This window comes from Falco naumanni, chromosome 20 (genome assembly GCF_017639655.2).
Source record: "Falco naumanni isolate bFalNau1 chromosome 20, bFalNau1.pat, whole genome shotgun sequence".
NCBI classification, from domain to species: Eukaryota; Metazoa; Chordata; class Aves; order Falconiformes; family Falconidae; genus Falco; species Falco naumanni.
In genome coordinates, this window is record NC_054073.1 from 267,108 (window position 1) to 292,897 (window position 25,790).

General features: G+C 65.4%; 2 protein-coding genes across 3 annotated transcripts; both read left to right on the forward strand.

Annotated features, from left to right (window-relative positions):
* The first annotated feature begins 434 nt into the window (after nt 1-434).
* Nucleotides 435-11,033, forward strand: INSRR (insulin receptor related receptor). Its single transcript, XM_040578016.1, has 22 exons — nt 435-528; nt 2,492-3,043; nt 4,253-4,565; nt 4,661-4,803; nt 4,956-5,100; nt 5,182-5,396; nt 5,466-5,592; nt 5,738-5,976; nt 6,054-6,221; nt 6,353-6,542; nt 6,658-6,699; nt 6,808-7,073; nt 7,220-7,356; nt 7,663-7,828; nt 8,546-8,654; nt 8,772-8,842; nt 9,358-9,587; nt 9,667-9,777; nt 9,891-10,050; nt 10,147-10,276; nt 10,354-10,488; nt 10,646-11,033. Exons 1-22 carry the CDS (start codon nt 435-437, stop codon nt 10,908-10,910), a joined length of 4,008 nt encoding a protein of 1,335 aa, XP_040433950.1. The 3' UTR covers nt 10,911-11,033.
* A 1,856-nt stretch (nt 11,034-12,889) lies between these two features.
* Nucleotides 12,890-22,880, forward strand: NTRK1 (neurotrophic receptor tyrosine kinase 1). Of its 2 annotated transcripts, XM_040578018.1 has the most exons (17): nt 12,891-13,150; nt 15,441-15,515; nt 15,664-15,735; nt 16,227-16,295; nt 16,593-16,747; nt 16,854-17,002; nt 17,130-17,256; nt 17,348-17,677; nt 17,915-17,932; nt 18,187-18,245; nt 18,468-18,570; nt 19,003-19,149; nt 19,247-19,377; nt 19,481-19,653; nt 21,262-21,502; nt 21,936-22,094; nt 22,197-22,880. In XM_040578018.1, exons 1-17 carry the CDS (start codon nt 12,954-12,956, stop codon nt 22,380-22,382), a joined length of 2,391 nt encoding a protein of 796 aa, XP_040433952.1. In that variant the 5' UTR covers nt 12,891-12,953; the 3' UTR covers nt 22,383-22,880. The 2 variants fall into 2 exon arrangements, with proteins under 2 accessions (XP_040433953.1, XP_040433952.1); XM_040578019.1 differs by lacking the exon at nt 17,915-17,932 and having other exon boundaries at nt 12,890-13,150.
* The last annotated feature ends 2,910 nt before the right edge of the window (nt 22,881-25,790 follow it).

Here is a 25,790-nt window from a genome sequence, read left to right on the forward strand (position 1 = left end):
CACCCTGTGACAGAGGGGGACCCTCGAGCCGACCCCGCTGTGACATTCTGGGGGGGGAGGCGGTTCCCCACTGGTGCCTGGCTGCTTTCCTGGCATCCCCACCCCGGAGCACCCTGGCTCCTCCTCCTCCTCCAAGTGGGGAAACTGAGGCAGGAGGCAGCCCTTCCTCCCCAGCCCACTCCGGCGCGGGGGGGCCGCCCTGTTTTCCCCCTCTCTATTTCCCAAACAAGCCCTGGCCCTGGCCCTGACAGTTGTCAGGCTAAATATTTGGCGTGCGGCAGCCGAAAACAAAAGTGAAGGGGCCGCAGAGTCCGGGCGAGGGCCGTGGGGGCCACCCCTGTCCCGGCGTGTCCTGGGTGCCGGTGGGCGCTGCCCCCCGGACACGGTGCAGCAGAGCCCGCGCTGGGACGGGACCCCGGGGGTCCCACTCGGGGATGGGGACGAGGGTGCTGGGTGCCCTGCGGCTGGGGGTGATGCTGCTGCTCCTCGGTTCCCTGCCGCTGCCCCCCGTGTGGGCTCCCTCTGAAAGTAAGTGCCTGGAAGGGGGTGGTTGGGAGCTTGGGGGGGGGGGCGCTTTTCATGGGAGGGGGGCAATTCGTGGGAGGGGGCTGCTTGGTGATGCCTGTGCCTGAGCTGGACACCGAGGCAAAGCTCTTTTGGTGCTCCCTGCCTCAGTTTCCCCCTCCCCATATGTGTGGACCCCCTGTCCGGGGAAGGAGAGGCAGAGTGTGGGACCCCCCCCCCCAGCTGCTGGGATGGGGAGAGAGGAGCATGGTGGGGGGCTCGGCCGGAGCTGGGGGCATCGATCACTCATCCCTGCCGGGAGCTGGGATGACGGAAAATTGTAGCTGGGTGGGAGCCGGGGCCGCCACCGCTGCTCCCAGTGCTGCTGCTGGGATGGAAAATGGCTGGGGGTGGGCGGGGGGGGACAACATGGTGGGGAGGGGGTGGCTGTGGGTCGTGGCTCTGATGGCCATGGGGAGGGACACCTGGGCTCCCACCGCAGCTGGCAGGCACCGGGGGGGGGGCACCAGGGGGGCTGGGGTCAGGGTCTGCTGCTCTGTCCCGCCTTCCCCTCCCCCTGTGCCTCAGTTTCCCCGAGGAGGGGCTGTGCTGGGGGGGGTGGGAGTGATGGAGGAGGGGGAGTGAAGCATCCCAGTGCTGGGGCTGTGCTGGGAGCTGCCTGAGGGATGCGCCTCACTGTGTCTGCTCCCACCTGGGACCCCTGACCCCTCCCCATCCCCCCAGGCACACGGGGGACCCCTGCCCCCTTGCATGGTGACTTTGCCAAGGTCAGGGAGGGTGGCGGTGGCAGCGGGGGCTACAACCCCCGGCGCTGGTGCTGCACCCACCGCCACCCTCTCTGTCCCATGGGAGTATGGAGGGGACCCCCACGTTCTCCCCAGGGGGGACAAGGCTGGCACCAGCCCCCGGCGAAGGGCTGAGCCCCAGTGTGGGGCTGGGGGTGAGCGGCACATCTGCCCCCCGTGCGCCGCCACCGCAGGGCCATGGTGCCTGCGGTCAACGACACTGAGAGGGGAAAACCACTGCCGGGCACGTGTTTGTAGCCATATGGCCACGAGCCGCTGGCTGCCAACAGCCCAGGGGTGCCCCATGCACCCCAACTCCCACCGGGACCAGTGGGTGGCCGCGCCGCGGTGCCGGTGGTGCCTGGTGTTTAGGGTACACGCCAAGCCGGCCGTGTTTATTCCTGGTGTTTACAGTAAATCCCTCGTTGGGATCTCGACGGCTTCTTTCCACCGTAACTCAGCGTCAGGTTTCAGGCTGGGGATGCTGCCAGCCCAGCGGGAAGCTGCTGGCACATCCTGGCTCCCACGTCCTGCCGGCACTGGGATGCGGGAGATGCTCGGCCCTGAACTGCCCCTGATGCTCCCTGCCAGGTTGGGGGTGGAAAAGCCCCGGGATAGCGATCCCACTGCCGGGGCTGTGCCGTGGGGGTGCTCGCGGAGCCCTGGTAGCCACCTGGGCACCATTAGCTGCCTGGGCACCGTGCCGGGGAGTTAATGGGAATGACCTCGCGGGAGCTGCTGGACCACACGTCTGCGGGGACTAAGATGCTGTGAGCTGCCCCACGGCTCAGGGAGGGGGGAAAGCCCTTTGTACCCCCACCCCCCACCCCCCGGGGTGGGCAGCAGGACTGGGCCATGGTCCTGGGGCTGATATGGGGTGAGACGGCAGCCTGGGCAGCCAGCCCTCGTTAGCATCACCGCTCGCCACGCTGATGGACACAGCGTGCCCCAGAGAGCCGGAGCGCGCCGGCTGCCTGTCAGAGCTGCTCACATCTCCCCGGCTGCCCACACCGACTGCAGCCTCGTCTGACAGCCCGCGCCAGGATATTAAACCCCCCCGAGCATCACTGCAGCCCCAGCGCTGGCCACAGCGGGGGATCCCTGGGGGGGGGGGGGGGGGGCGGTGAGGGGCAGCTGCCCCATCCCTGCAACCCACTGGGTCCCCTCTCTTGTCACCCCAGTCTGCGGCAGCATGGACATCCGCAACGACGTCTCCCAGCTCCAGAAGCTGGAGAACTGCTCCATCATCGAGGGCAACCTGCAGATCCTGCTCATGTTCACCACGGGCGCCGAGGACTTTCGGGGGCTCAGCTTCCCTCGCCTGCTCATGATCACCGAGTACCTGCTCCTTTTCCGCGTCTACGGGCTGGAGAGCCTGCGGGATCTCTTCCCCAACCTCTCCGTCATCCGTGGCACCAACCTCTTCTTCAGCTATGCCTTGGTCATCTTTGAGATGCCACATCTGCGGGACGTGGGGCTGCACAGCCTGGGTCACATCCTGCGCGGCTCGGTCCGCATCGAACGCAACCAGGAGCTTTGCCACCTCTCCACCATTGACTGGGGGCTGCTGCTGCCCGACGCCGTGGACAACACCTACATCGTCGGCAATAAGTTGGCTGAAGAGTGCGCTGACGTCTGCCCGGGCATCCTCGACGTGGAGAAGCCGTGTGCGCAGACCAGCGTCAACGGGCAGCTGGATTATCGCTGCTGGACATCCAGCTACTGCCAGAAAGGTGGGTGCTGGTGGCACAGGGCGCAGCCATGCCGGCTGCTTGGCCGGGATGGTGCCGGTTTGCACCGTGGTGGCTGTAAGGTAAACTGGGAGGGTGCTGGGGAGGGGTGGTGGAGCTGCAAGGGGGTGGCAGGCCCCGGCACGTGGTCGTCGCTCCCCTGGCGCCGGAGCGTGGCGTGGTGGTAGCGTGGCGGGGGTAACCGGACCCGTGCTGTATCATCCTCCGGAGGAGAGGCCAGCTCCCGGCTCCGTGTTTCCCCAGCGGCGAGGTAAATACGGGCCCCTCCCGGGCTCGTTTGCTGTAAACAGGAGAGCTGGTAATGAAATCTGTACTATAAACACAGATCCTTATCGGGGCTGCAACCTCGGCTGCTGCCCCGGCACTGGGCACCTGTGGCTCGGTGTGGGCTGAGCCTCACCCCGTCCGTCCGTCTGTCCCACCGTCTGCCCCTGCAGCCTTCAGCCAGCCCTCAGCACCTGGCCCTCCGTCCCCTTGCCACTCGGCCATCCCTCCATCTGTCCCTGCATCCCCCCATCCCTTCACTGCACTATGCATCCCTCACTCCATCCCTGCATCCCTCTTTCCATCCCTGCATCCCTCCCTCACTTCATCCCTGCGTCCATCCTTCCACCCATCCTTCCATCCATCCCTGCATTGCTCCATCCACCCCTGCATCCATTCTTGCATCCCTCTCTCCATCACTTCATCCCTGCATCCATCCCTCCACCCATCCTTTCACCCATCCCTGCATTGCTTCATCCACCTTTGCATCCCTGCATCCCTTCCTGCATCCCTCCCTCCATCCCTGCATCCTTCCATTGCTTCATCCCTGCATCCCTCCCTCCCTGCATCCCTCCATCCTTCCATCCCTGCATCACTCCATCCTTCCATCCCTGCATCCTTCCATTGCTTCACCTCTGCATCCCCTCCTCCCTGTATCCCTGCATCCCTCCCTCCATCCCTGCATCCTTCCATTGCTTCATTTCTGGATCACTCCCTCCCTCCCTCCTTCCTTCCCTCCATCCCTCTGCCCTTCTCCCCTTGTCCCCCAGAGTTGGAGGGTGCCAGCAGCCCCCCCAGCCCTTCCCACCTCTTCCCTCCCACCCCTGTGCAAACCCCGGCTCTCCTGCCCCGCCGCGCTGCCCCAGGGCTGGGTGATCTGCCCCCAGAGGCTTCTTCTCGCCCACGGTGCCATCTCTCTCCTCACAGTGTGCCCATGCGGCGTGGGCTCGGCATGCACGGCGGTAGGCGAGTGCTGCCACGCCGAGTGCTTGGGGGGCTGCGGGCGACCCCGCGACAACCGAGCCTGCGTTGCCTGCCGCCACTTCCACTTCAACGGGCACTGCCTGCCCTCCTGCCCGCCCCGCACCTATGAGTACGAGGGCTGGCGCTGCGTCACCGCCGAGTACTGTGCCAGCCTCCGCAAGGTCTCTGACAACCCCCGTGATGCGTCCAAGTTCGTCATCCACCAGCAGCAGTGCCTCTCCGAGTGTCCCTCGGGCTACATCAGGAATGAGAGCAGGTGTGGGGGGGGGTCCCTGGTGCCCCCTGGCATGGACACGGTGGTGGCGTGGCGCCTGGCTCACCTCCTGTCTCCATCCATCGTCCTGCCCGCAGCATCTTCTGCCACAAGTGTGAGGGTCTGTGTCCCAAGGAGTGCAAGGTGGGCACCAAAACCATTGACTCGACGCGGGCAGCGCAGGAGCTGGGGGGCTGCACCCTCGTCGAGGGCAACCTCATTGTGAACATCCGTCGGGGCTGTGAGTGCTGGATGTGGCCCCCCACAACCTGGCGCGGGTGGCAGAGCTGCGGCAGGGGGCTCGGGGTGAAGGAGGGGGGTCTTTTCCCTGGCAGGGTGAATGAATGGGGGGATGCCCTCCTCCCCAAGCTCACGCCTGTGGGTTATCCCCAGATAACCTGGCCTCGGAGCTGCAGAGCAGCCTGGGGCTTATCGAGACCATCACGGGCTTCCTGAAGATCAAGCACTCCTTTGCCCTCGTCTCCTTGTCCTTCTTCAAGAACCTCAAGCTGATCCGCGGTGACTCCATGGTGGACGGGTGAGGCTGGGGCTGGGTTTTGGGGTGACACATGGCTTGGGGGTGCCCATGCCCGCTGCCTCCATCCACGCCCTCCTCTAGGAATTACACCCTGTACGTCCTGGATAACCAGAACCTGCAGCAGCTCTGGGATTGGAGCCACCACGTCCTCTCCATCCCCGTGGGCAAGATGTACTTCGCTTTCAACCCCAAGCTGTGCCTGGCCGAGATCTACCGCATGGAGGAGGTGACGGGCACCAAGGGGCGGCAGAACAAGGCGGAGATCAACCCCCGCACCAATGGGGACCGGGCGTCCTGTGAGTATGGGGACGGGGACCCCCAGCAACGCCGTGACCCCCTGCCCGAACCCTGTCTCCTCTCCGCAGGCAAGACCCAGACCCTGCGCTTCATCTCCAACGTCACCGAGTCTGATCGCATCTTCCTGAAGTGGGAGCGGTACCGGCCCCCCGAGTACCGTGATCTCCTCAGCTTCATCGTCTACTACAAGGAGTCGTAAGTGGTCCCTGTCCCCCACGTGTCCCCGACACGGAGGGCTTGGGAAACCCAACCCATGGTGTGCCCTGGTGAGCTGCTGGACCCCCCAGGGTGGGGTTGTGGGGGGGTCCCAGGACCCTCCCTGATGCCAGATGTGGGGCAGACCCTTCCAGAATGTGTCAGAGTATGTGGGGCAGGATGCCTGTGGGGCGCAGAGCTGGAACGTGCTGGACGTGGAGCTGCCGCTCAGCAGCGAGCAGGAGCCGGGGGTGACGCTGCTCAACCTCCGCCCCTGGACCCAATACGCCATCTTCGTCCGTGCCATCACCCTCACCACTGCCGAGGAAGGACGTAACTACGGGGCACAGAGCGAGGTGGTCTACATCCGCACCATGCCAGCGGGTAAGGGGCTGGGGAGGGGGCTGGGGAGACCCATGGTGGCCCCCCACAGATAGACTGACACCCCTGTGTCCGCCCAGCCCCGACGGTTCCCCGGGATGTCATCTCCATGTCCAACTCCTCCTCCCACATCGTGGTGCGCTGGAAGCCGCCCACGCAACGCAACGGCAACATCACCTACTACCTGGTGCTGTGGCAGCAGCTGGCCGAGGACATGGAGCTCTACGTCAATGACTACTGCCACAAAGGTGAGGGCAGGCAGGGCAGGCAGGGCAGGCAGGCAGGGGCAGGTGGGATGCAGCGGCTGAGGACACCGGTGGGATGAGGATGCTCCCACCGTGCCGGGAGTGCTGCCAGCCCTGCCCGTCTCTGCCCACAGGGCTGAAGTTGCCCACCAGCAGTGCGGACACCCGCTTTGGAGATGGGGACGGTCCCGAGGTGGAGCAGGACACGGAGGAGCGGTGCTGTCCCTGCCGCCCCGCCGATGGGCAGCTCCGCATGGAGGGGGAAGCTGAGTCCTTCCAGAAGAAGTTTGAGAACTTCCTCCACAACTCCATCATCATCCCCAGGTGCTGTCTGGGGGGGTGTCCCATGTCGGTGGAGTCCCCCAGCCTGGGTTCATGGGTCTGCCCCTGGTGGGGGGGTCCAGTGGCTGCTTCTTTAACCAGTTTCTTGCTGTCTCAGACCCCCCTGGAAGGTGACATCCATCAACAAGAACCCACAGAGGTGAGCGGGGACCACACCAGCCTGGGGGGTCTCCTGTCCCCTGCTCCAATTTAGGGGACAGCCTAGGTGTCCTGGCTCCCCACTGCCTCCCGTCCCCATGTCCTGCAGGACCCCGAAGCGGCGCAGGGATGTGGTGGCCATCACATCCCCGGCCAACGCCTCCTCGGCAGAGCCGCCAGCCCCAAGCCGCACCGGGAGCGAGCCCAAACCCGACTTCCAGATCTTCGAGGACAAGGTGGTGCGTGACCGAGCAGTGCTGTCGCGGCTGCGGCACTTCACCGAGTACCGCATCGACATCCATGCCTGCAACCACGCCGCGCACACCGTGGGCTGCAGCGCCGCCACCTTCGTCTTTGCCAGGACCATGCCTGAGCGTACGTCCCGGCAGCTTCCCCACTCCCAAATTCTGCCTCGGTGATGGTGGGATGCTCTGGGGTCCTGCTGCCTTTGAGATGGAGGGGCTGGCAGTGGGGTTTGGGGGATGCCCACGGGAGCTGACCCCCTCTGTGTCCCTCTCCAGTGCAAGCTGATAACATTCCTGGCAACGTCACGTGGGAGCCGGCTGGCAAGAACAGTGTCCTGCTGCGTTGGGAAGAGCCCAGGAACCCCAACGGGCTCATCCTCAAGTATGAGATCAAGTACAGCCGCGAGAGCGAAGTGAGGACCCCTCCCCACAGCTCCCCTTGCCCATCCCACCCCATCCCACCTCATTCCACCCCATCCCACCTCATTCCACCCCATCCCACCTCATTCCACCCCATCCCACCTCATTCCACCCCATCCCACCTCATTCCACCCCATCCCATCCCATCCCATCCCATCCCATCCCATCCCATCCCATCCCATCCCATCCCAACCCATCCCAACCCATTCCATCATCTCCCTCCCCTGAGCCTTGTGCATGGCTGGGGGAGGAATGAAACCCCCTTCTCCACCACCCCCTCCCCACATTATCCCCTTCAGGAGGTCACCACCGTGGTCTGTGTCTCCCGTCACCGTTACTCCAAGTATGGGGGGGTCCACCTGGCTCTGCTCCAGCCGGGAAATTACTCAGCCAAGGTCCGGGCCACCTCACTGGCTGGCAACGGCTCGTGGACGGGGCTTGTCAAGTTTTACATCCTGGGGCCAGGTACCCACTGGGGGCAGGGGGGATGCCAGCGGGGTCCCCACCCGTGGGGCAGGCAGGGAGGGGGGCTGTGGGACCAGGGGGCTGGGGGTCAGGGGGTGCTGCTGGACCAGGGCACTGGAGAATTGGGGGATGCTGGGGGTCAGGGAGTGCTGCCAGACTGGAATGATGGGCATCAGGGGATGGGACACTGGGGATCAGGGGATGCTCATGGGCGCTCGATGCTGGGGATCAAGGGATGCTCCTGGACCACAATGATGGAGATCAGGGGATGCTCCTGGACTCTGGGATGCTGGGGATCAGGGAGTGCTGGTGGACTGGGATGCTGGGGATCAGGAGATGGGATGCTGGGGATCAGGGGATGGGACATTTGGGATCAGGGGATGCTCCTGGACTCTGGGATGCTGGGGATCAGTGGGTGCTGGTGGACTGGGATGCTGAAGATGGGGTATGCTCCTGAACTGAGGAACTGGGGGATTGCAGGATACTGCTGGACCAGGACACTGGAGGGTCAGAGGATGCTGTCAGATTGGGAGATCTGGGAGACTGGGGGATGCTCTGGGATGTTGACACCCGGAGATCAGTGGGTGCTTCTGGTCTGGGGAGCTGGGGGCTCCCCCATTCTGGCCCAGTGGTGGCGGTGGTGGTACAAATGTCCTTGTGATGTGTGGGGTGGGATGAGTTCCTGGGTCCCGGCCCATGGCTGCCTGCTTTCGGCAGCTGAGGAGGAGTCTGGCAGCTTCTACGTCCTGCTTACCGTCACGCCCGTGGTCCTCATGGTGCTCATCTCCTGCCTCGCCGTCTTCGTCTTCTTCTACAACAAGAAGAGGTAGCTACCTGCCCCCCCTGCCCCCCCAGGGCTGGGCTGGGGCCAGATCCAGCCGAGCCAGGGCTGAGGAACGTGCCCTCGCCCCCCCGTCCTCTGAGTGACTCCCACCCCTGGCAGGAGCAACGATGGGTACCCCAGCGGGACGCTCTACGCCTCCGTCAACCCCGAGTACTTCAGTGCCTCGGACAGTACGTAGGGACGGGCAGGGGTGTCCCTGTGGGGTCTGCTGCCCCCTTCCCTTGCTGAGGATGTGCTGGTGGGAATGAGAATGGGAATGGGGACAGGGTGGCATTGGGCGTGGGGATGGGGATGGAGATGGTGATGGGATGGGATGGAGATGGGGATGGAGATGGGATGGGGATAGAGATGGGATGGGGATGGAGATGGTGATGGGATGGAGATGGTGATGGGATGGGATGGAGATGGGGTGGAGATGGGATGAGGATGGTGATGGGGATGGAGATGGAGTTGGGGATGGAGATGGGATGGGGATGGAGATGAGATGGGGATGAAGTTGGGGATGGGGATGGAAATGGGATGGAGATGGGATGGGGATGGAGGTGGGACGGGGATGGAGATGGGATGGAGATGGGATGGGGATGGGGATGGGGATGGGGATGGGGATGGGGATGGAGATGGGATGGGAATGGCAACAGTGATGGTGGTGGTGCCAGTGATGGGGTGGTTCCCCCTCACCCTGCAGTGTACATGCCTGATGAGTGGGAGGTGTCACGGGAGAAGATCACGGTGATCCGGGAGCTGGGGCAGGGCTCCTTCGGGATGGTGTACGAGGGGCTGGCGCTGGGGCTGACTGCTGAGGGTGAGGAGACCAAGGTGGCCCTGAAGACGGTCAACGAGTTGGCCACCATGCGAGAGCGCATTGAGTTTCTCAACGAGGCCTCTGTCATGAAAGCCTTCAAGTGCCACCACGTGGTAGGCGGGTGGCCGAGGGGGAGGGAGGGGACATGGGGTGGCCTGGCCAGTGACATGCCACCCCTCTCTGTCCCCCCAGGTCCGTCTGCTCGGTGTCGTGTCCCAGGGCCAGCCAGCCTTGGTCATCATGGAGCTGATGACGCGTGGGGACCTGAAGAGCTACCTGCGCTCGCTCCGACCTGACGCCGAGGTGAGGGGCTGGCCGGGCGCTGCAGTGCTCCACTGCTGAAGGGGCAACCCCCCCATGCCTGGGGGTTCCCGATGTGTGTCCCCCCCAGCCCCAATTCTCTGTGCACGGTGCAGAACAACCCCGGGCTGCCACCGCCGTCGCTCAGGGACATGATCCAGATGGCGGGGGAGATCGCCGACGGCATGGCGTACCTCAACGCCAACAAGTTCGTCCATCGGGACCTGGCGGCCCGCAACTGCATGGTGTCCGAGGACTTCACCGTCAAGATTGGAGGTGGGTGGGTGGGCAGCGCTGGGTGGGCTTGCTGCCAGCCCTGCCTCTCCTGCTGCTCACACCTTCCTCCTCCTCCTCCTCTTCCTCCGCCACCAGATTTCGGCATGACCCGCGATATCTACGAGACAGATTATTATCGGAAAGGGGGCAAGGGGCTGCTCCCCGTCCGCTGGATGTCCCCTGAAGCCCTCAAAGATGGCATCTTCAACACCCAGTCCGACGTCTGGTAGGTGGTGGGGTGTGGGGAGCCCAGGGGGATTGGGGGGGCTGCTACCCCCCGGCTGAGCGGCGGCGTGCTGGCAGGTCCTTCGGGGTGGTGCTGTGGGAGATCGCCACGCTGGCCGAGCAGCCCTACCAGGGCATGTCCAACGAGCAGGTCCTGCGCTTCGTCATGGACAACGGCGTCCTGGAGCGGCCGGAAAACTGCCCCGACAAACTGTGAGTGGGAAGGGGAGACCCGCCCCGCCTCAGCCCCCCACCCTGCTGGGGGACTAAACTGGGCGCTGAGCCCGTCACTCTGGTCTCTGCAGCGGTTGGGGTGGCCGTGGGGTACCAGGACCCCCCCCAAACCCAGCGGGCACCTTCTTTCCCACAGCCACGAGCTGATGTGCCTGTGCTGGCAGCAGAACCCGCGCCAGCGTCCCTCCTTCGTCCAGCTCCTGGAGAGCATCAAGGACCACATGGCGCCCGCCTTCCGCACCCTCTCCTTCTTCTACAGCTCCGAGAACCGCCGGCGCGGCTCGGGCGAACCCTCCGAATCCGAGACGGATCAGACCCCTGGGGAGGACGAGCCCCCCGCCTCTCCCCTGCCCACCCACAAGGACAGCAGCCCTGGCTGGCTCCCCAATGGGACGGCCTGATCCTGACCCTGGGGTGTCCTGGGATCCACGCTGGACTCTGCACCCCCTCGCCCTCCTCCAGCTGCCCCCCCCCCCCCCCATTATTTATTGCTTCCAAGGGCCTGGCCGAGGAGCGGGTGTCTTGGGAAAGGGGTGGCAGGCAAAGGGAGGATGCTCCATGGGGTGCGTTTCCCCTGGGAATAAATTTGGGGTGCCCCAAGTTGGGGGGAGGGAGGAGACCACCCTGGTCTTTCCTTTTATTTTTTTTTTTTGGGGGGGGTGAAATGGGAGCCTGGGGGTGGGGAGTGGGGTTTGGCATTCAGAGTCCCCCCCCCAGCTGCTGTCGCTCCCCGGCCGCCTGGCAAACAGGTCAGTAGTGTGACCCCCCCAACTTTTACAGGTGGGGAAACTGAGGCACGGGGCAGCCTTGCAGCAGGATATGCCTGAGGCTGCCCCTCCCCCCCAGTCCTCAGCACTGGGACCAGTGTCAGGGCCATGCTGGTTTGTGGAAGGGGCTTCACTGTCCAATCTGTGGCTGTGGGATAAGCACAAATAAAAGGGGGGACGAAGCTTGCCCATGGCAGTGCCTGGTTTGGGGGTCATGGGGTGCAGTGGCACATGGGGCTTTCCACTGCCCCCCCCCCCGCCCCCCCCACCACCGCCAGCCCCATCCGCTTCCTGCACATCCTGAACCGGGGGCGTTTCTGGGGAAAAACGTCAAAGCAGCGGAATTTGGGATGACAGGGTGGGTGGGTGATGACCTCTGCCGGGGTGGGGGCTGCTGCTAGGGGTGGCCTGTGGGGTCTCATGGGGGGGGGGTGTCACCACAGGGGGCGGGCAACTGTAGCCCCATAGATGCGGGAGATGGGCCTGGAGCTGAGGAATACGGGTGGGATGCGGCTGAGAACGTGCAGAACTCGGCGCGTGGGTGAGCTCCTTCCCCCCGAGGTGCTTTGGGATGGTTTGGGGACGGGCAGCAGCAGGGTGGGGATGGGGACCCACAGCGGGGGGGGTGGGTGCACACCATCCGTGCCCTGCCTCCCGGGGGAGGAGGAGGAGGGTCCTGCCAGGGGAGGACAGCTGGGGCCAGGGCCACTAGGCCACCAAATGTCCCCCCTGTGTCCAGCCTCTCCGCACCCCAATATAACGGGGTGCTGGGGGAAGAGCCTGAGCCAGGGCAGCTCCGTCACGCTTCCAGGTTGTGGGGGTCCGGCCCGGGGGGGGTGTGTGTGGCAAGTTGGGGGGCTCCTGGTGGCCCCATGAGCCCAGGGGTGCTGGTGTGACATCCCGTAGCCAGCTCTGGGCCGAGGCAGGTCCTGGGCAGGGGGTGACATGCGTGTGTGTGTACATGCGTGTGTCTGTACATGCGTGTGTGCACACACGTGTGCCCAGCATGGTTGGGGGTGCTGGGATGCTGCTTTGTGGGGCTGGGAGGTGCAGGTGTAGGGTGCTAGCATGCGGGCAGGGCGCAGGCAGGGTGCAGGTTCCCGACAGGGCACAGGCAGCACGCAGGCAGGGTGCAGGCAGGGTGTGGGTGCGCAGACAGGATACAGGCAGGGTGCAGGGGTCTAGGCAGGGTGCAGGCAGGGTGCAGGCAGGGTGCACGTTCCCGGCAGGGCACAGGCAGGTGCAGGTGGGGTGCAGGCAGGATACAGGCAGGGTGCAGGTTCCCAGGCAGGGCGCAGGCAGGATACAGGCAGGCTCCCCGCTCGGTGCCCGTGGGTGCCGGGACACCCTCCCCGCGGGGCGGGGGGCTCCGGGCCGGGCTGCTGTCACCCCCCGCTTCTGCCCCCGGCCCGGGCGGGGCTTCTCGGGTTCCGAGCGCCGGTGAGTCACGGGCGGGGGGGCTTCCCCGGCCCCTCCATCCCCGCCCGCGGCCGGGGGGGGGTCTCCGGGGTCGGGGCGGTGCGGGGGGCGGGGGGAGCCGACGGCCCCTCCCGGGGGGCCGGTCCCTGCGATGCTTTTAAGCCCGGCCCGGCGCCGTGCTCGGGCTGCCGGGCAAGTGCGAGGGACGGCGGCGGCGGCGGCGACGGGTCCAGCCCCGGTGCCCGTCCCGGTGCCGCGATGCCGCCGCTGCCCGCCCGGCTCTGCCTGGCCGCACTGCTGCTGCTGCCGCCGCTGCTGCCCCTGCCCGTCCCGGGGGCTGCCGGGCCCTGCCCCCCGCCCTGCCACTGCCCCCAGCCCCGTACCCTGCACTGCCGGGAGCCCGGCACCGTGGGCAGTCTGGCCCGGCTGCTGGGAGCCGGCGGCTTCACCGACCTGTGAGTGGGGCTGGGGGACACGGCAGGGGTGATGGAGCTCGGGGACCAGGGAGGGGAGCTAGGGGACCAGGTGATGGAGCTTGGGGACCAGGGCGATGGGGCTGGGAGACCAGGGAAGGGGGCTGGGGGACTGGGTAATGGAGCAGGGGGTGACGGAGCTAGGGGACCGGGCGGTGGGGCTGGGGGATGGGTTGATGGAGCTTGGGGACCAGGGAATGGGGCAGGGGGACCAGGTGATGGAATTTGGGGACCAGGGCGGTGTGGCTGGGGGACAGGGCAGGGGGTGATAGAACTCGGGGACCAGGGTGGTGGGGCTGGGGGACCAGGTGATGGAGCTTGGGGACCAAGGTGGTGCGGCTGGGGGACAGGGCAGGGGATGATGGAGCTCAGGGACCAGGGCGGTGGGGCTGGGGGACTGGGGAGTGGGGCTGGGGGGCAGGGCGATGGGGCTGGGGGACCAGAGAGGGAGGCTGGGGGACCAGGTGATGGAGCAGGGGGTGATGGAGCTAGAGGACCAGGGTGGTGGGGCTGGGGGACCAGGTGATGGAGCAGGGGGTGATGGAGCTTGGGAACCAGGGAGAGGGGCTGGGGTACAGGGTGGTGGGGCTGGGGGTGATGAGGCAGGTGACGATGGGGCTGAGGGATGTGGTGATGGAGCTGGGGGACAGCGCGATGGGGCTGGGCATGATGGAGCTTGGGGAGTGGGCAGAGGAGCCAGTGGTGGCAGAGCTGAAGGTGATGGGGCTGGGCATGATGGAGCCATGGGCTGGAGGTGATGGAGCTTGGCGACAGGGGCGATGGGGCTGGGGATGGTGCTGGGGAGGGGGCAATGGGGCTGGTGCGATGGGGGTGATGGGGCTGGGGAGGGGGGCGATGGGGCTGGGGCTGGTGCCATGGGGTTGATGGGGCTGGGGACGGTGTGATGGAACTGGGGATGATGGAGCTTGGGATGGGGCAATGGGGCTGGGCTGGGGCAGTGATGGAGCAGGGAGCGCGACGGGGCTGGGTCTGCCATGGGGCTGGGATCGCTGTGGGGAGCGGGGCTGCTTGGTGTGGGGTGTCAAGGGCTGCAAGGACGGGGGGAGCCCGGCTGCATCCCCCCTGGGAGCAAGTGAGGGGCTGGGAGCAGCTCTTCGCCCCCTCCTCAGCGATGCCAGCGGGAGCGATGGGCTGAGGGTGCAGTGGGGTCCCCAGGCAGGGAGCACCCATGCCATGATGGGCAGGGCCAGGGTGCAGGGAGAGGTCCTCACCCTGGTGGCTGTCATCCTGCCCTGGGGCCTGTGTGTTGCGGTGTTGGGGGTGGGGGGGGTGCCTGAATTTGCTGGTCTGGGGGCTCTCTGCTCTCGCTTATCCCCCTGCTCCAGGATGGGTGGTGGGGAGGGGAGGGCTGGAGCAGGGAGGGTGCTGGGTGCAGGGGGGTACAGGGTGCTGGGTGATACCAAGGTGCCCGTGCTCCTGGGTCTTCCCCCCGCCGCAGCCCTGGCCGTGCCGCATTGCCGGGGGCTGGCTGTAGCGGGGGTCTCTGTGCCTCAGTTTCCCCTGCCCCCCCCCCCCCCCCCCGAGCTGGGGGACACTGCACTGCGGGGTGCTGCCGGCTCTTTGTTCTGGGTGGGGTGGGGTGGGTGGTGGTGGGGATGGTGGTCCCCGAGAGACCCCCAGGCTCCCTTGTCCCTCCCATCCCCACAGCCTTGTCCATGGGGGTGGCTGTAGGGACCCTCCCCCGGGGGTCAGTGGGACCAAACCCCCTTTGGTGTGGGTCTGAATCCCCAATTAAGCCCCTGGGGTGGGGCAGGTGGGAAAACCCTGCACCCGCTTGCAAAGGGGCTTCCCTTCACCATGGGAAAAGGGGAGAGGGGGACAATCGGTGCCCCCCCCCCCCCCATCGCAGGACACCGTGGGGTGCGAGGAAAGGGGGGGACCCATGGGGGAGTGGGGCTGAGGCCTGGCAAACTCGCTCTCTGGGTGAGACCATGGGCTCTGAGCGGTGGCTCAGCCTTGGCCCCACATGGTGTGTGCTGGCCGGAGGCTCAGCACCAGCAGGATTGGTGCCGCCATCCCTGCCCCACCCCTTCCCAGCTCATCCCTGGGGAAACTGAGGCACAGCAGGGCAGCTCAGCCCAGTCCCAGTCCCTGCCCCCAACCCTGGGCTGGTGCAGGGTAGCACAGGCACAGCTTGGGGAGGGGGAGAGCTGTGCCCCCCCCACTCCCCTTGCCCCACACTTTGCCAGCAGCCCCTGGCATGGGGGTATCCTGAGGCTGCTCCCCCGACCCCCCCTCATTTGCTTTCCAGCATCATTGAGAACCAGCAGATGCTGACGACCTTGACCCGGGCTGACACCAGGATGCTGCGGGACCTCAGGAACCTGTGAGTACCCTAGGGTGGGGTCCCCACCCAGGGAAATGGGAGGGGGGGATGGGGGATCCCCCCAGAGCTTGATCCCACTAGTGGGAGATGCTCCCAGTATGGGCATTCAGGGTCCCCAGTGTGGGTGCTCAGCCCTTCCCTCCTCCAGCACCATCTCCAGGTCAGGGCTGCAGCACATCTCTACTGACGCCTTCCTGGACACCCCCAGGCTGAGTCACGTGTGAGTAGCCCTCCCCACCCACCCCCCACCCCTCAAATCGCTCCCCCACCCCGTTTGGGGCTCGGACCCCCATCCCCGCAGGCGCTCAGCCCTGGCGCAGGGTGGCTGGTCCCCGCGCCCAGGCAGGATCGATGATGTCCCATGGGCGCATCAGCCGGGCTGGGGGGGCCGCGTGGGGCTCTGCGCCTGAGCGGGAACCATCGATCGACCGCAGGAGTGGGGGCAGCTGCCAGCCCCCCCGGGGAGCTCCGTGATGCTCTGCTGCGGGAGGGGACCCTGGGGAGCAGGCAGGGACCCAGTGATGGGGTGTGTGGGGCTCCCCCCTTGCAGGGAGGTGCCTAAAGGCTGGGGCCACCCCGGCAGAGGTGACTTTGCTTGGTCACGGTGGCCTTGGTGCTGCTCCATGCCCCGGCCAGACCCTTTGCAAGGGGGGGGATGTGGGATGGGGGTCTGTGGTGGGAAGGGGCATCTGACTGGGTCTGTCCCAGCAGGAATCTCTCCTTCAACGCGCTGCACAGCCTTTCCTGGAAGACCTTCCAGCATCTGCCCCTGCAAGAACTGTGAGTACTGCAGGGGGGGAAGGTGGGTGCAGAGCATCCCCGGCGGGGATGCACCCCTGGGGTGACAGGGAGGCAGGGCTGGGGCTGGGGACGCAGTGACAACCACGGGTGTGGGGACAGGGACAGGGGTGGCATGCGTGGCACCGTGCCCGGGCTGGAGCACATCGGCAGTGCAGGATCCGTGCAGGCGGGGTCCCCCCATCCAGCCCCTGCTGACCCCGGGGGGGGGAGATGTATAGGCGGGTGTGTGACCCGCAGCCCCTTTGAGCCCTTGTCCTCTTCCCTGCTTCCTCTCAGCATCCTGGTGGGAAATCCCTTCAACTGCTCCTGCAGCCTCCGCTGGCTCCAGCTCTGGCAGAACGGGAGCCGCGCCGAGCTGGGGAACCAGTTGCTGGGCTGCTGGGAGGGCAGCGTACTGGTCCCACTGGGCAGCCAGCCCCTCCACGCCTGCGGTACGTGGCAGGGGACCCTGCTGGCTTTGGGTGCTGGGTTTGTCCCCCCTCCCAAGCCGCTTGGCTGGGGACACGTGGCCCCCAGTCACCCCCTTCTCCTCGGCAGAGCCCCCGAGTGTCCGCATTGAGCCCCCCGAGGTGATGCTACGCCAAGGGGACAGCGTCAACCTCACCTGTCGCATCACTGCCGAGCCACCGGCCACCGGGGCATGGGTGGTCCCCGAGGTGGGACACGAGCTGCCCATCATCACCAAGGCAAGATCCAGGGACCTTCATCCCTGCTGCAGCATCCCCTCGCTGGTGGGGTGGGCATGGGGGGATGCAGGAGCTGGCACGGCGTGGGGGGGGCAGGTTGTTCACCCCATCCCGGCGCTGCCTGCAGGTCTCGGACTGGGAGATCGTCCTGGAGATCAGCAATGTCTCCTCCAGCTTCAACCACAAGGACCTGACGTGCCGAGCGGAGAACGCGGCAGGGCCGGCGGAGGACAGCGTGATGCTGAACATCACCTGTGAGCAGCCCGGAGGGGGCTGGAGGAGGATGCTGGGGGGCGGAGGGTCTGGCTTTTGGCCTGGGAACCCACCCAGCTCTGCCTCCCCCAGTCCCCCCCGTGATCCTGCTCCTCCACGAAGCCATCCCCCAGCACTTCTGGTGCATCCCCTTCTCGGTGGACGGCAACCCGGTCCCCAGCATCCAGTGGCTCTTCAACGGGACGGCGCTGAGCGAGGGGCCCTACATCCACACCCGCATCGTGGAGTACGAGCACAACTCCACCGTCCTCCACGGCTGCCTCCACCTCAACCGGCCCACCCACGTCAACAACGGCAACTACACCCTCCTGGTCCGCAACCCCCTGGGCTTCGCCGCCCGAAGCATCCAGGGGCGTTTCATGGAAAATCCCTTCAGCTTCAGCCCCGAGGAGCCCATCCCTGGTAGGTGCTGGGCAGGGGGGGGCTGCCGGGGAGCTCTCCCCCCCCCCCCCTCCCCAGCTCAGTCTCCTCTGCATCTTTCTTGACGTTGGGGTGCAAAATGGGTTGTATCTGGCTCTGCCCGCTGGCTCCGAGCTGCCCCGCTGTGCCTCAGTTTCCCCCGGGGTGGGAAGGACAGGGCGCTCTCACCTGGGGAATAACGAGCGTTTCTCCTTTCTCTCTCCCTTTGGGCTGCGGCAGTGTCTCTGTCTCCGCTGGGTGAGTGATCGGGCACGCTGCTGCCCACGGGGGTCCCTGGCACAACCCCCTGCCCCAGCCCCCGCCCCTCCCAAACCATGCATCCCCCCATGCCAGAGCTGATCCTGGGGTACCCGCACCCTGTGCTGAGGCTGCAGAGTCGTGTGTGTGTGTGGGGTGTCACCATCCTGGGCCTCCCATGCCTTGCTGGGACCACCCCAGGGGATGGGGACCCCCTGCCCCACACTCACCCTGTGCCCTCCTCCCTGCCCCAGGCACCAGGAACAGCTCGCTGGAGGGGCCCGTGGAGACGACGGATGAGCACACGTTCGGGGTGAGGGGATGCTCCGAGTTTGGGATGGGGGGACCAGGACAGCCATAAGAGGGTGGGACAAATCCTTAGGGGACAGGCAAACCAGAGCTGAGCGGGAAGGGGACATGCGGTGGGGATGAAGGAAGGACAGAGTCCCTGTGCCTCAGTTTCCCCTCCTGGGGCCTGTGGCCATCTAGGGGAGCTGGTGGGACCTGACCTGGGCCCTGTCCCTGCTGTCACCAGGTCTCGGTGGCTGTGGCACTGGCCGTGTTCGCCTGCCTCTTCCTCTCCATCATGCTCATCGTGCTCAACAAGTGCGGGCGCCGGTCCAAGTTCGGCATTAACCGTGAGTCCTCCTCCCGCCCCCCCACCCCCCCACCCCCCAACTCCCCCAGTGCCACGGGGGATTCAAGCCGTGGCATGGGGACACCCCGATTCCTGCATCCCGGGGGTGGCCGGAGCTGTGCTGGGTACCCGGCTTGGGAAGCATCTGTGGGGAGGGGGCCGTGGATGGAGGCCATGGCTGGGGACGATGGCTGGGGACCGTGGCTGGGGACCGCGGAGGGGTGCTGGTCCCCCCCCCCCCCCCCCCCCCCGCACGGGCAGCAGCTGCTAATTCACTCCTGGAATGGATTCAGCCTCTAAATGGGTTTGATCGGGCTGCCTGGCCCCCGGGGGCCAGCCGGGGCGGGGGGATGCTCGGCAGAGCCTGGCACTGGCTGCACCGGCTGGGGGGGCCGAGGGACCCCCCCGATGGCCTTGTCCTTGTCCCCACAAGGCTCAGCGGTGCTGGCCCAAGAGGACGACCTGGCCATGTCCCTGCACTTCATGAACCTGGGCAGCAGCCCCCTCCCCTCGGCCGAGAGCAAGCTGGAGGGGCTGAAGAGCAACTTCATCGAGAACCCCCAGTATTTCTGCGACGCCTGTAAGGCTTGGGGGGTTCCGCGGTACCCGAGCATCCTCCTACGCATTTCTCCCCCCCTTGGGGAGGGGGAGGCACTGATGGGTGGGGGTCCCCCCAGGCGTGCACCACGTGCAGCGGCGGGACATCGTGCTGAAGTGGGAGCTGGGCGAAGGTGCCTTCGGGAAGGTTTTCTTGGCCGAGTGCTACAACCTCCTCCCGGAGCAGGAGAAGACGTTGGTGGCTGTGAAGGTGAGGAAGAGGGGGGATGATGCCGGAGTTGGGGGGGGGGGGGGGGAGTGTCCATGGTTTGGGGTGAGGGGGGGATGCTGGGGTTGACGCCGTGTGCCGGCAGGCGCTGAAGGAGGTGACGGAAAGCACCCGCTTCGATTTCCAACGTGAAGCCGAGCTGCTGACGGTGCTGCAGCACCAGCACATCGTCAAGTTTTACGGCGTCTGCACCGAGGGCGAACCCCTCATCATGGTCTTCGAGTACATGAAGCACGGCGACCTCAACCGCTTCCTCAGGTGGGCTTGGGGGGGGTGGTCCTGGCTCCCCGTCCCCCCCCCCATCTGCCTCTCCATCAGCACAGCCAGCCTGCTCCCTGCTAATGCAGCCCTCCTTGCAATATTGATTAGATTAGCTGTCTGAGAGGCTTAAATAGAGAGAGATTGGCCATCAGCTGGAATAAGCGGAGACTTTTCGATTGCCCCCCCAGGTATTGGGGGGGGTGTAGCGGGGGGGGGGCCCGCTGCCAGAGGCATCGCTTTAGTGGCCGCGCGAGGAGCTCTGAGACGTGGCTTTTATGATTATTGTTATGGGAGTTGGCATTAATGGTTCTGCCGAGCAAAGCCCCCCCAGCTCGCGGCCGCGGCCGCCCCAGCACGGCTGTCAGCCACGTTTGGCATCAAGGGCAGCGCGGCTGGAGGCGGCCGCAGCCACGCTGCCCCCCGGCACGCCTCGTGTGCCCCCCTCGCTTCGCACGCGCTTTCACACCCGCCCCGGCGTTGGCTCGCACCCCCCCCACGCAGCCGTCCCCCGCGCGATGGGCCAGGCGTGCCCAGCCTTCCCCGGCATGTGTGCACACGTGTGCGTGCCTTTTCCCTGGGTGTGCATGCGTGTATCTCCACCTTTCCCTGGCACGTGTGCGTACAAGCACACACTTTGCCCCTGTGCATGCACACGTGCGTGCAAGCCCTGGGCACATATGTCTATGTGCTTCCCCTCTGCACACACGTGCACACTGACATGATGCTTTTCCCTTGTGTGCATGCATGCCAGGGAAGGATGCACATGTATGTGCATGTCCTTCCCATGCATATGCACACCCTTCCCTAGCATGTGTGCGCACAAGTGCACACCTTTTCCCTCTGCATGCACACGCCTTCCCCCTGTGCATGCACGCACATGTGCACACCCTTCTCTGACATGCGTGCACACATGTGCATGTCCTTCCCCTGTGTGCATGCACAGATGTGCACCCCTTTCCCTTGTGTGTGCACACATGCACATCCTTCCCTGCTACGTGTGCATGCCTGTGTGCACCCTTCCCTGGTATGTGTGCACGTGTGTGTGCACCCTTCCCTGGCATGCACGCACACAAGTGCATACCTTTCTCTTGTGCACGCACACGCATATGCACACCCTTCCTTTGCACGTGTGCACAGCTGCACATGCCTTTCCCCTGTGTGCATGCACAATCATATGCACGCCCTTCCTTGGCATGTGTGCACACATGTGCACACCCTTCCCCTGGGTGCACGCACACACATGTGCACACCCTTCCTTGGCACATGTGCACACCTTTCCCCTGCATGCATGCACACACATGTGCACACCCTTCCTTGGCATGTGTGCACAGCTGCGCACACCCTTCCCCTGTGTGCATGCACACACATGTGCACACCCTTCCTTGGCACCTGTGCACACCCTTCCCCTGTGTGCACGCACACACATGTGCGCTTCCTTCACTGCTGTGCATGCCCGTGTGCGCGCACGCTTCCCTAGCATGCATGCACACATGCACATCCTTCCTGGCATTTGCACACCCTCTCCAGCAATACGTATACCTGCACATACACACATGCCACACACGTGTCCCCCCCCAACTCTGGCACGTCCCCCTGCCCCGGCAGGTCCCACGGTCCCGACGCCAAGATCCTGGACCAGGGGCAGGGGCAGCCCTGCGGGCAGCTGACGCTGAGCCACATGCTGCAGATCGCCACGCAGATCGCCTCGGGCATGGTCTACCTCGCCTCCCTCCACTTCGTCCACCGGGACCTGGCCACCCGCAACTGCCTGGTGGGCCACGACCTGGTGGTGAAGATCGGCGATTTTGGCATGTCCCGGGATATCTACAGCACCGACTATTACCGGGTGAGCGGGCGGTGGGCTGCCCCCCCCTCTCCTCCCCTCCCCCCCCCCCCCCCCTCCCAGCTCTGTCGAGGGGGGTCATGCTCAATTTTCCCTCTTAGCTGCTGCTTCCTAACCCGTCTCCATCCATAATTAATCAGACTGATAGGATGGTTTGGGTGGGAAGGGAGCTGTAGAGACCACCCAGTCCCACCCCCTGCAATAAGTGGGGACATGGTCCACCAGACCAGGTTGCTCAGAGCCCCTCCAACTTGACCTTGAAAGTGATGGAGCCCCCCCCCCCCCCCCCGCCTCTCCAAGCAACCCATGCCAGGGTCTCACCACAACAAATTCCCTCCTTACATCTAGTAGGAGATGTGCTTCATGACTAGGGCTAGGGCTGGAGGGGGCAAATGCGGGGGGTCTCTGCCCTACTGACAGCCCCGCCTGGGGGTAGGTGGGGGGCAGGACCATGCTGCCCATCCGCTGGATGCCCCCCGAGAGCATCCTCTACCGTAAATTCACCACCGAGAGCGATATCTGGAGCTTTGGCGTGGTGCTCTGGGAGATCTTCACCTATGGGAAGCAACCTTGGTACCAGCTCTCCAACACCGAGGTGAGCGAGGAGGGAGGATGAGGATGGCGACAGACCCCTGGCGGGGGTGGGGCGGTACCTGGGGGGAGGGGGTTATGCCATCTCCATCCCCCATTCCCACAGGCCATCGAGTGCATCACGCAGGGGAGGGAGCTGGAGCGTCCTCGCACGTGTCCCTCCGAGGTGTATGCCATCATGCAGAGCTGCTGGCAGCGGGAGCCCCAGCAGCGCCGGCCCATCAAGGAGATCCACAGCCGCCTCCAGGCCCTCGTCAAGACCCCCCCCATCTACCTGGACATCCTGGGCTGAGCGGGGACCCCCCCATCCACCCTCCGCTCCCCGCTGCCCACCCGTGCCCTCCTCGCTGCCCACCCCATGGAGCCCCCCCGGACTGATGCCCCACTGCGGGGAGAGGGCTGAAACTTTATTTATAGTGGGAAACGTCAACCCACCCCCACGGGGGGCTGTAGGGCTGGGCTGGGGGCCCCCCCGAGGCTGTGCCCCCCCAGGGTTGCGGCCTTGCCATCCAGCTCCTTGGCATTTCCCTGGCGTGCCGGGATGGAGGCGCTTGGCTGATGTGGGTTGGCTCTGGGGGGGCAGAGCCAAGAGCCCCCCCCCCCAGCAGCGGGTCCATGCCAGGGAGGGAGCCAGGTGGGCTCAGGGCTCCCGGGGGAGTTGGGGGCACCCTGTGACTTGGCTGCTCCTTTGTCCCCTGTCCTGGTCCCTGGCTGGTGGGGACACCCTGCGCTCACCCGCTCTGCTGCAAAACCAGTCAATAATAAACCGTCCATCTCCGCCGCGCTGGGACGCGCCTGCTCCGGGGTGTCCGCTGGGCGTGGGACGGGATGGAGGGTTCTGGGGAGAAACAGGGGTGTTCTGGAGCAGGGAGGCTCTGGCTGGGGAAGAGGAGATAGAGGAGGAGGTGTGTTGCTCCAGGGATCCCAGGGTGCAGGGATGACGCATGGCTGGGACATAGGGGTGATATGTGCCCGGGATGCAGGGACGGTGCATGCCCAGGGTGCAGGGATGATGCATGCCCAGGATGCAGGGGTGATGTGTGCCCAGGATGCAGGGGTGATGCGTGCCCAGGATCCTGGGATGCAGGGATGATACATACCCAGGGTGCAGGGGTGATGTGTGCCCAGGATGCAGGGTGATGTGTGCCCAGGATCTCAGGATGCAGGGATGGTGCCTGCCCGGGATGCAGGGGTGATGTATGCCCAGGATGCAGGGATGGTGCCTGCCCGGGATGCAGGGGTGATGTATGCCCGGGATGCAGGGATGGTGCCTGCCCGGGATGCAGGGATGGTGCCTGCCCGGGATGCAGGGGTGATGTATGCCCAGGATGCAGGGATGGTGCCTGCCCGGGATGCAGGGGTGATGTATGCCCGGGATGCAGGGATGGTGCCTGCCCGGGATGCAGGGGTGATGTATGCCCGGGATGCAGGGATGGTGCCTGCCTGGGATGCAGAACCCATGTCCCCACCCCCAACCCAGAGGGATTGTTTTGGCTGTGCCATGGGGACCACCTCGAGCATCCCTCCAGGGATGCTCCCACCACACCCTGGCCCAGGTGCCTCGTCCCCTTGCCAAGGAGTCTGGGAAGGGGAGGTGGGACTTTGCAGTAGAAATTCAGCCCCCATGAAAGGGGCAAAGCCCCCCCCTCCCTGTGCCCTTGATCAGAGCCAGGGGGTTATCGCATGCCCTGTAGCATCCACTCCATCATCCTTCCCTGGGCTCTCTGGCTGCCTTGGTAATGGTTGAGACCTGGAGCTGACCGTAATGGAGCTGAATTGATTTCATCTGGCTAATTAGGCAGCGCAGGCAGGGCCCTGGCAGCTCCTTTGTTACCCACCGCGACCCGAGATAAGCAGGAGGAAAACGGGGTCACAGGGGAAACTGAGGCACTGCGCAAGGCAAGAGCAGCCGGGGGTCCACGGTGGGTGCTGAGGGGCTCAGGACTGATGTGGCGCATGTGCTGGGTGGCCGGGGCTGGATGTGCCACAAGAGCTGGAGGAAACTGGAGCCGTCCCAGCGCCCCACGGCTCCCAGCCTGTAATCCATCCCCGCACCCAGCCCAGGGCTCCGGTTCATCCAGCTGGGTCCAAAGCTTTGCCGAGGGTCCAGCCGTGGGATGTGGGGAGCTGGTGTGGGCAGGATCTGGCCCTGCTCCAGCGCAGCTGGCAGTGCCCCCCAGCTGCCTCCTTGGGGTCCCTCTAATCGCTGCCCGCGCTGATTTATGGCCTTTTTCCCTCTTATTTAATTTGAGGAAGGAACAAGATTACAACCTTGAGCTTTTCCAGCCCTGCACCACAGATTGCCGCAGACAACGCCCCCAAAAGGGACCGTGCACCATGATGACACCCCCCCGCCCCCTCCCCAAGCAGGGTGGGCTTCCCCGCAGCTGTGCCTCAGTTTCCCCCATGGGGGTGGCAGTGCCTCAGTTTCCCCCTCAGGGTGGTCAGGGAAGGGTTAAGCCCCCCCCAAGCCCTTTTCCCTGAAGGGTTCAGCTCTGATTGATTTTTATCCCCCCCCCTCCGCACCATCCTGCCGCAGTTTCTCCATTTCACCCGCTCCGGGGGGAACGGTAATGGACTCTGGCAATGAGGTAATTAACGGCTCCACTCCCGGCAATGCTGCCCACCCCAGCGGCACCGCGGCCTGGCCCCGCTAACGAGGGTTAATGAGGGTTGGGGGGTCCTGGGCCCGATCCTGCATCTTGCAACTAACGCAGCTGCCAAGAGCCACTGGTGGTCCATGGCTGCATCCCACACGGGGGGGTCCCACCCCAGCATCCCTGATGCTGCCAGCTTGGACCCCAATGGGGCTAGATCTGCTCCCTGGGGGGGTCCTGTGCCCCCCCGAACCCCCTAAGGGGACCAGCTGTGTGTTTTGGGGTTCCCCCCCCTTCCAGGGATGGATGGTTTGGGGGGACAGTGGGGCTGGGGATGCAGGTGCATCCCAGCACTGCGGGTCGTGGGAGGGACTGAGCGCTGGGCGCAGCCCCCCCAACACCTGGCTGCTCCTAAGTGCATTTGGGGGTCCTCATCCCCTCCGGCACTACTGGGGGTCTTGGCTGGGGGGGCTACAAAGGCATCTCGGCGCTGAGGCGCAGCTAAAGTGCCCCTGAAGTGTCCCCGAGCAATATTTCCCCAACACCCTGGGGACCCCTTAAAGAGCATCGGGGTGGGGGGGTCACATCCTACACCAGGTCCCCAGCCCAAGACCCCTCAGCGCCTGTAGCAGCGTGCCGCCCCCCCCAGCCACGCTGCCCATCCCTGCTCCGGGAAGCGGCGTTTGGGGGTGGCCACAGCAGACCCCCAGCTGTGGGTGGGCTTGATCCTAATGGAGCCCCGGGGTGGGCGGGGGTGGGGGGGCAGCTGAGCCACCTTGGGACGTGAAAATCGTTATGAGTGATTAGAGCTATTAGTGTAACGAGGAGAGGCAATTAACGGCGCCTTGACATCAGTTAGGGCCGGCTAATGTACGCGTGCTTGCTGGGCAGGGGGTGGGGGGGCACACGTGGTGCTGAGCCGCCCGACCGGGGGTCCTGGGATGGGGGGACACACGTGGCCAGGGATCGCAGGATTTAGGGGTAATATACGGCCAGGATCCTGGGATCTAGGGGTGATATATGGCCGGGATCCTGGGATCTAGGGGTGATGGATGGTTGAGGATCCCAGGGTATAGGGGTGACGCAAGGCCAGGGATCCCAGG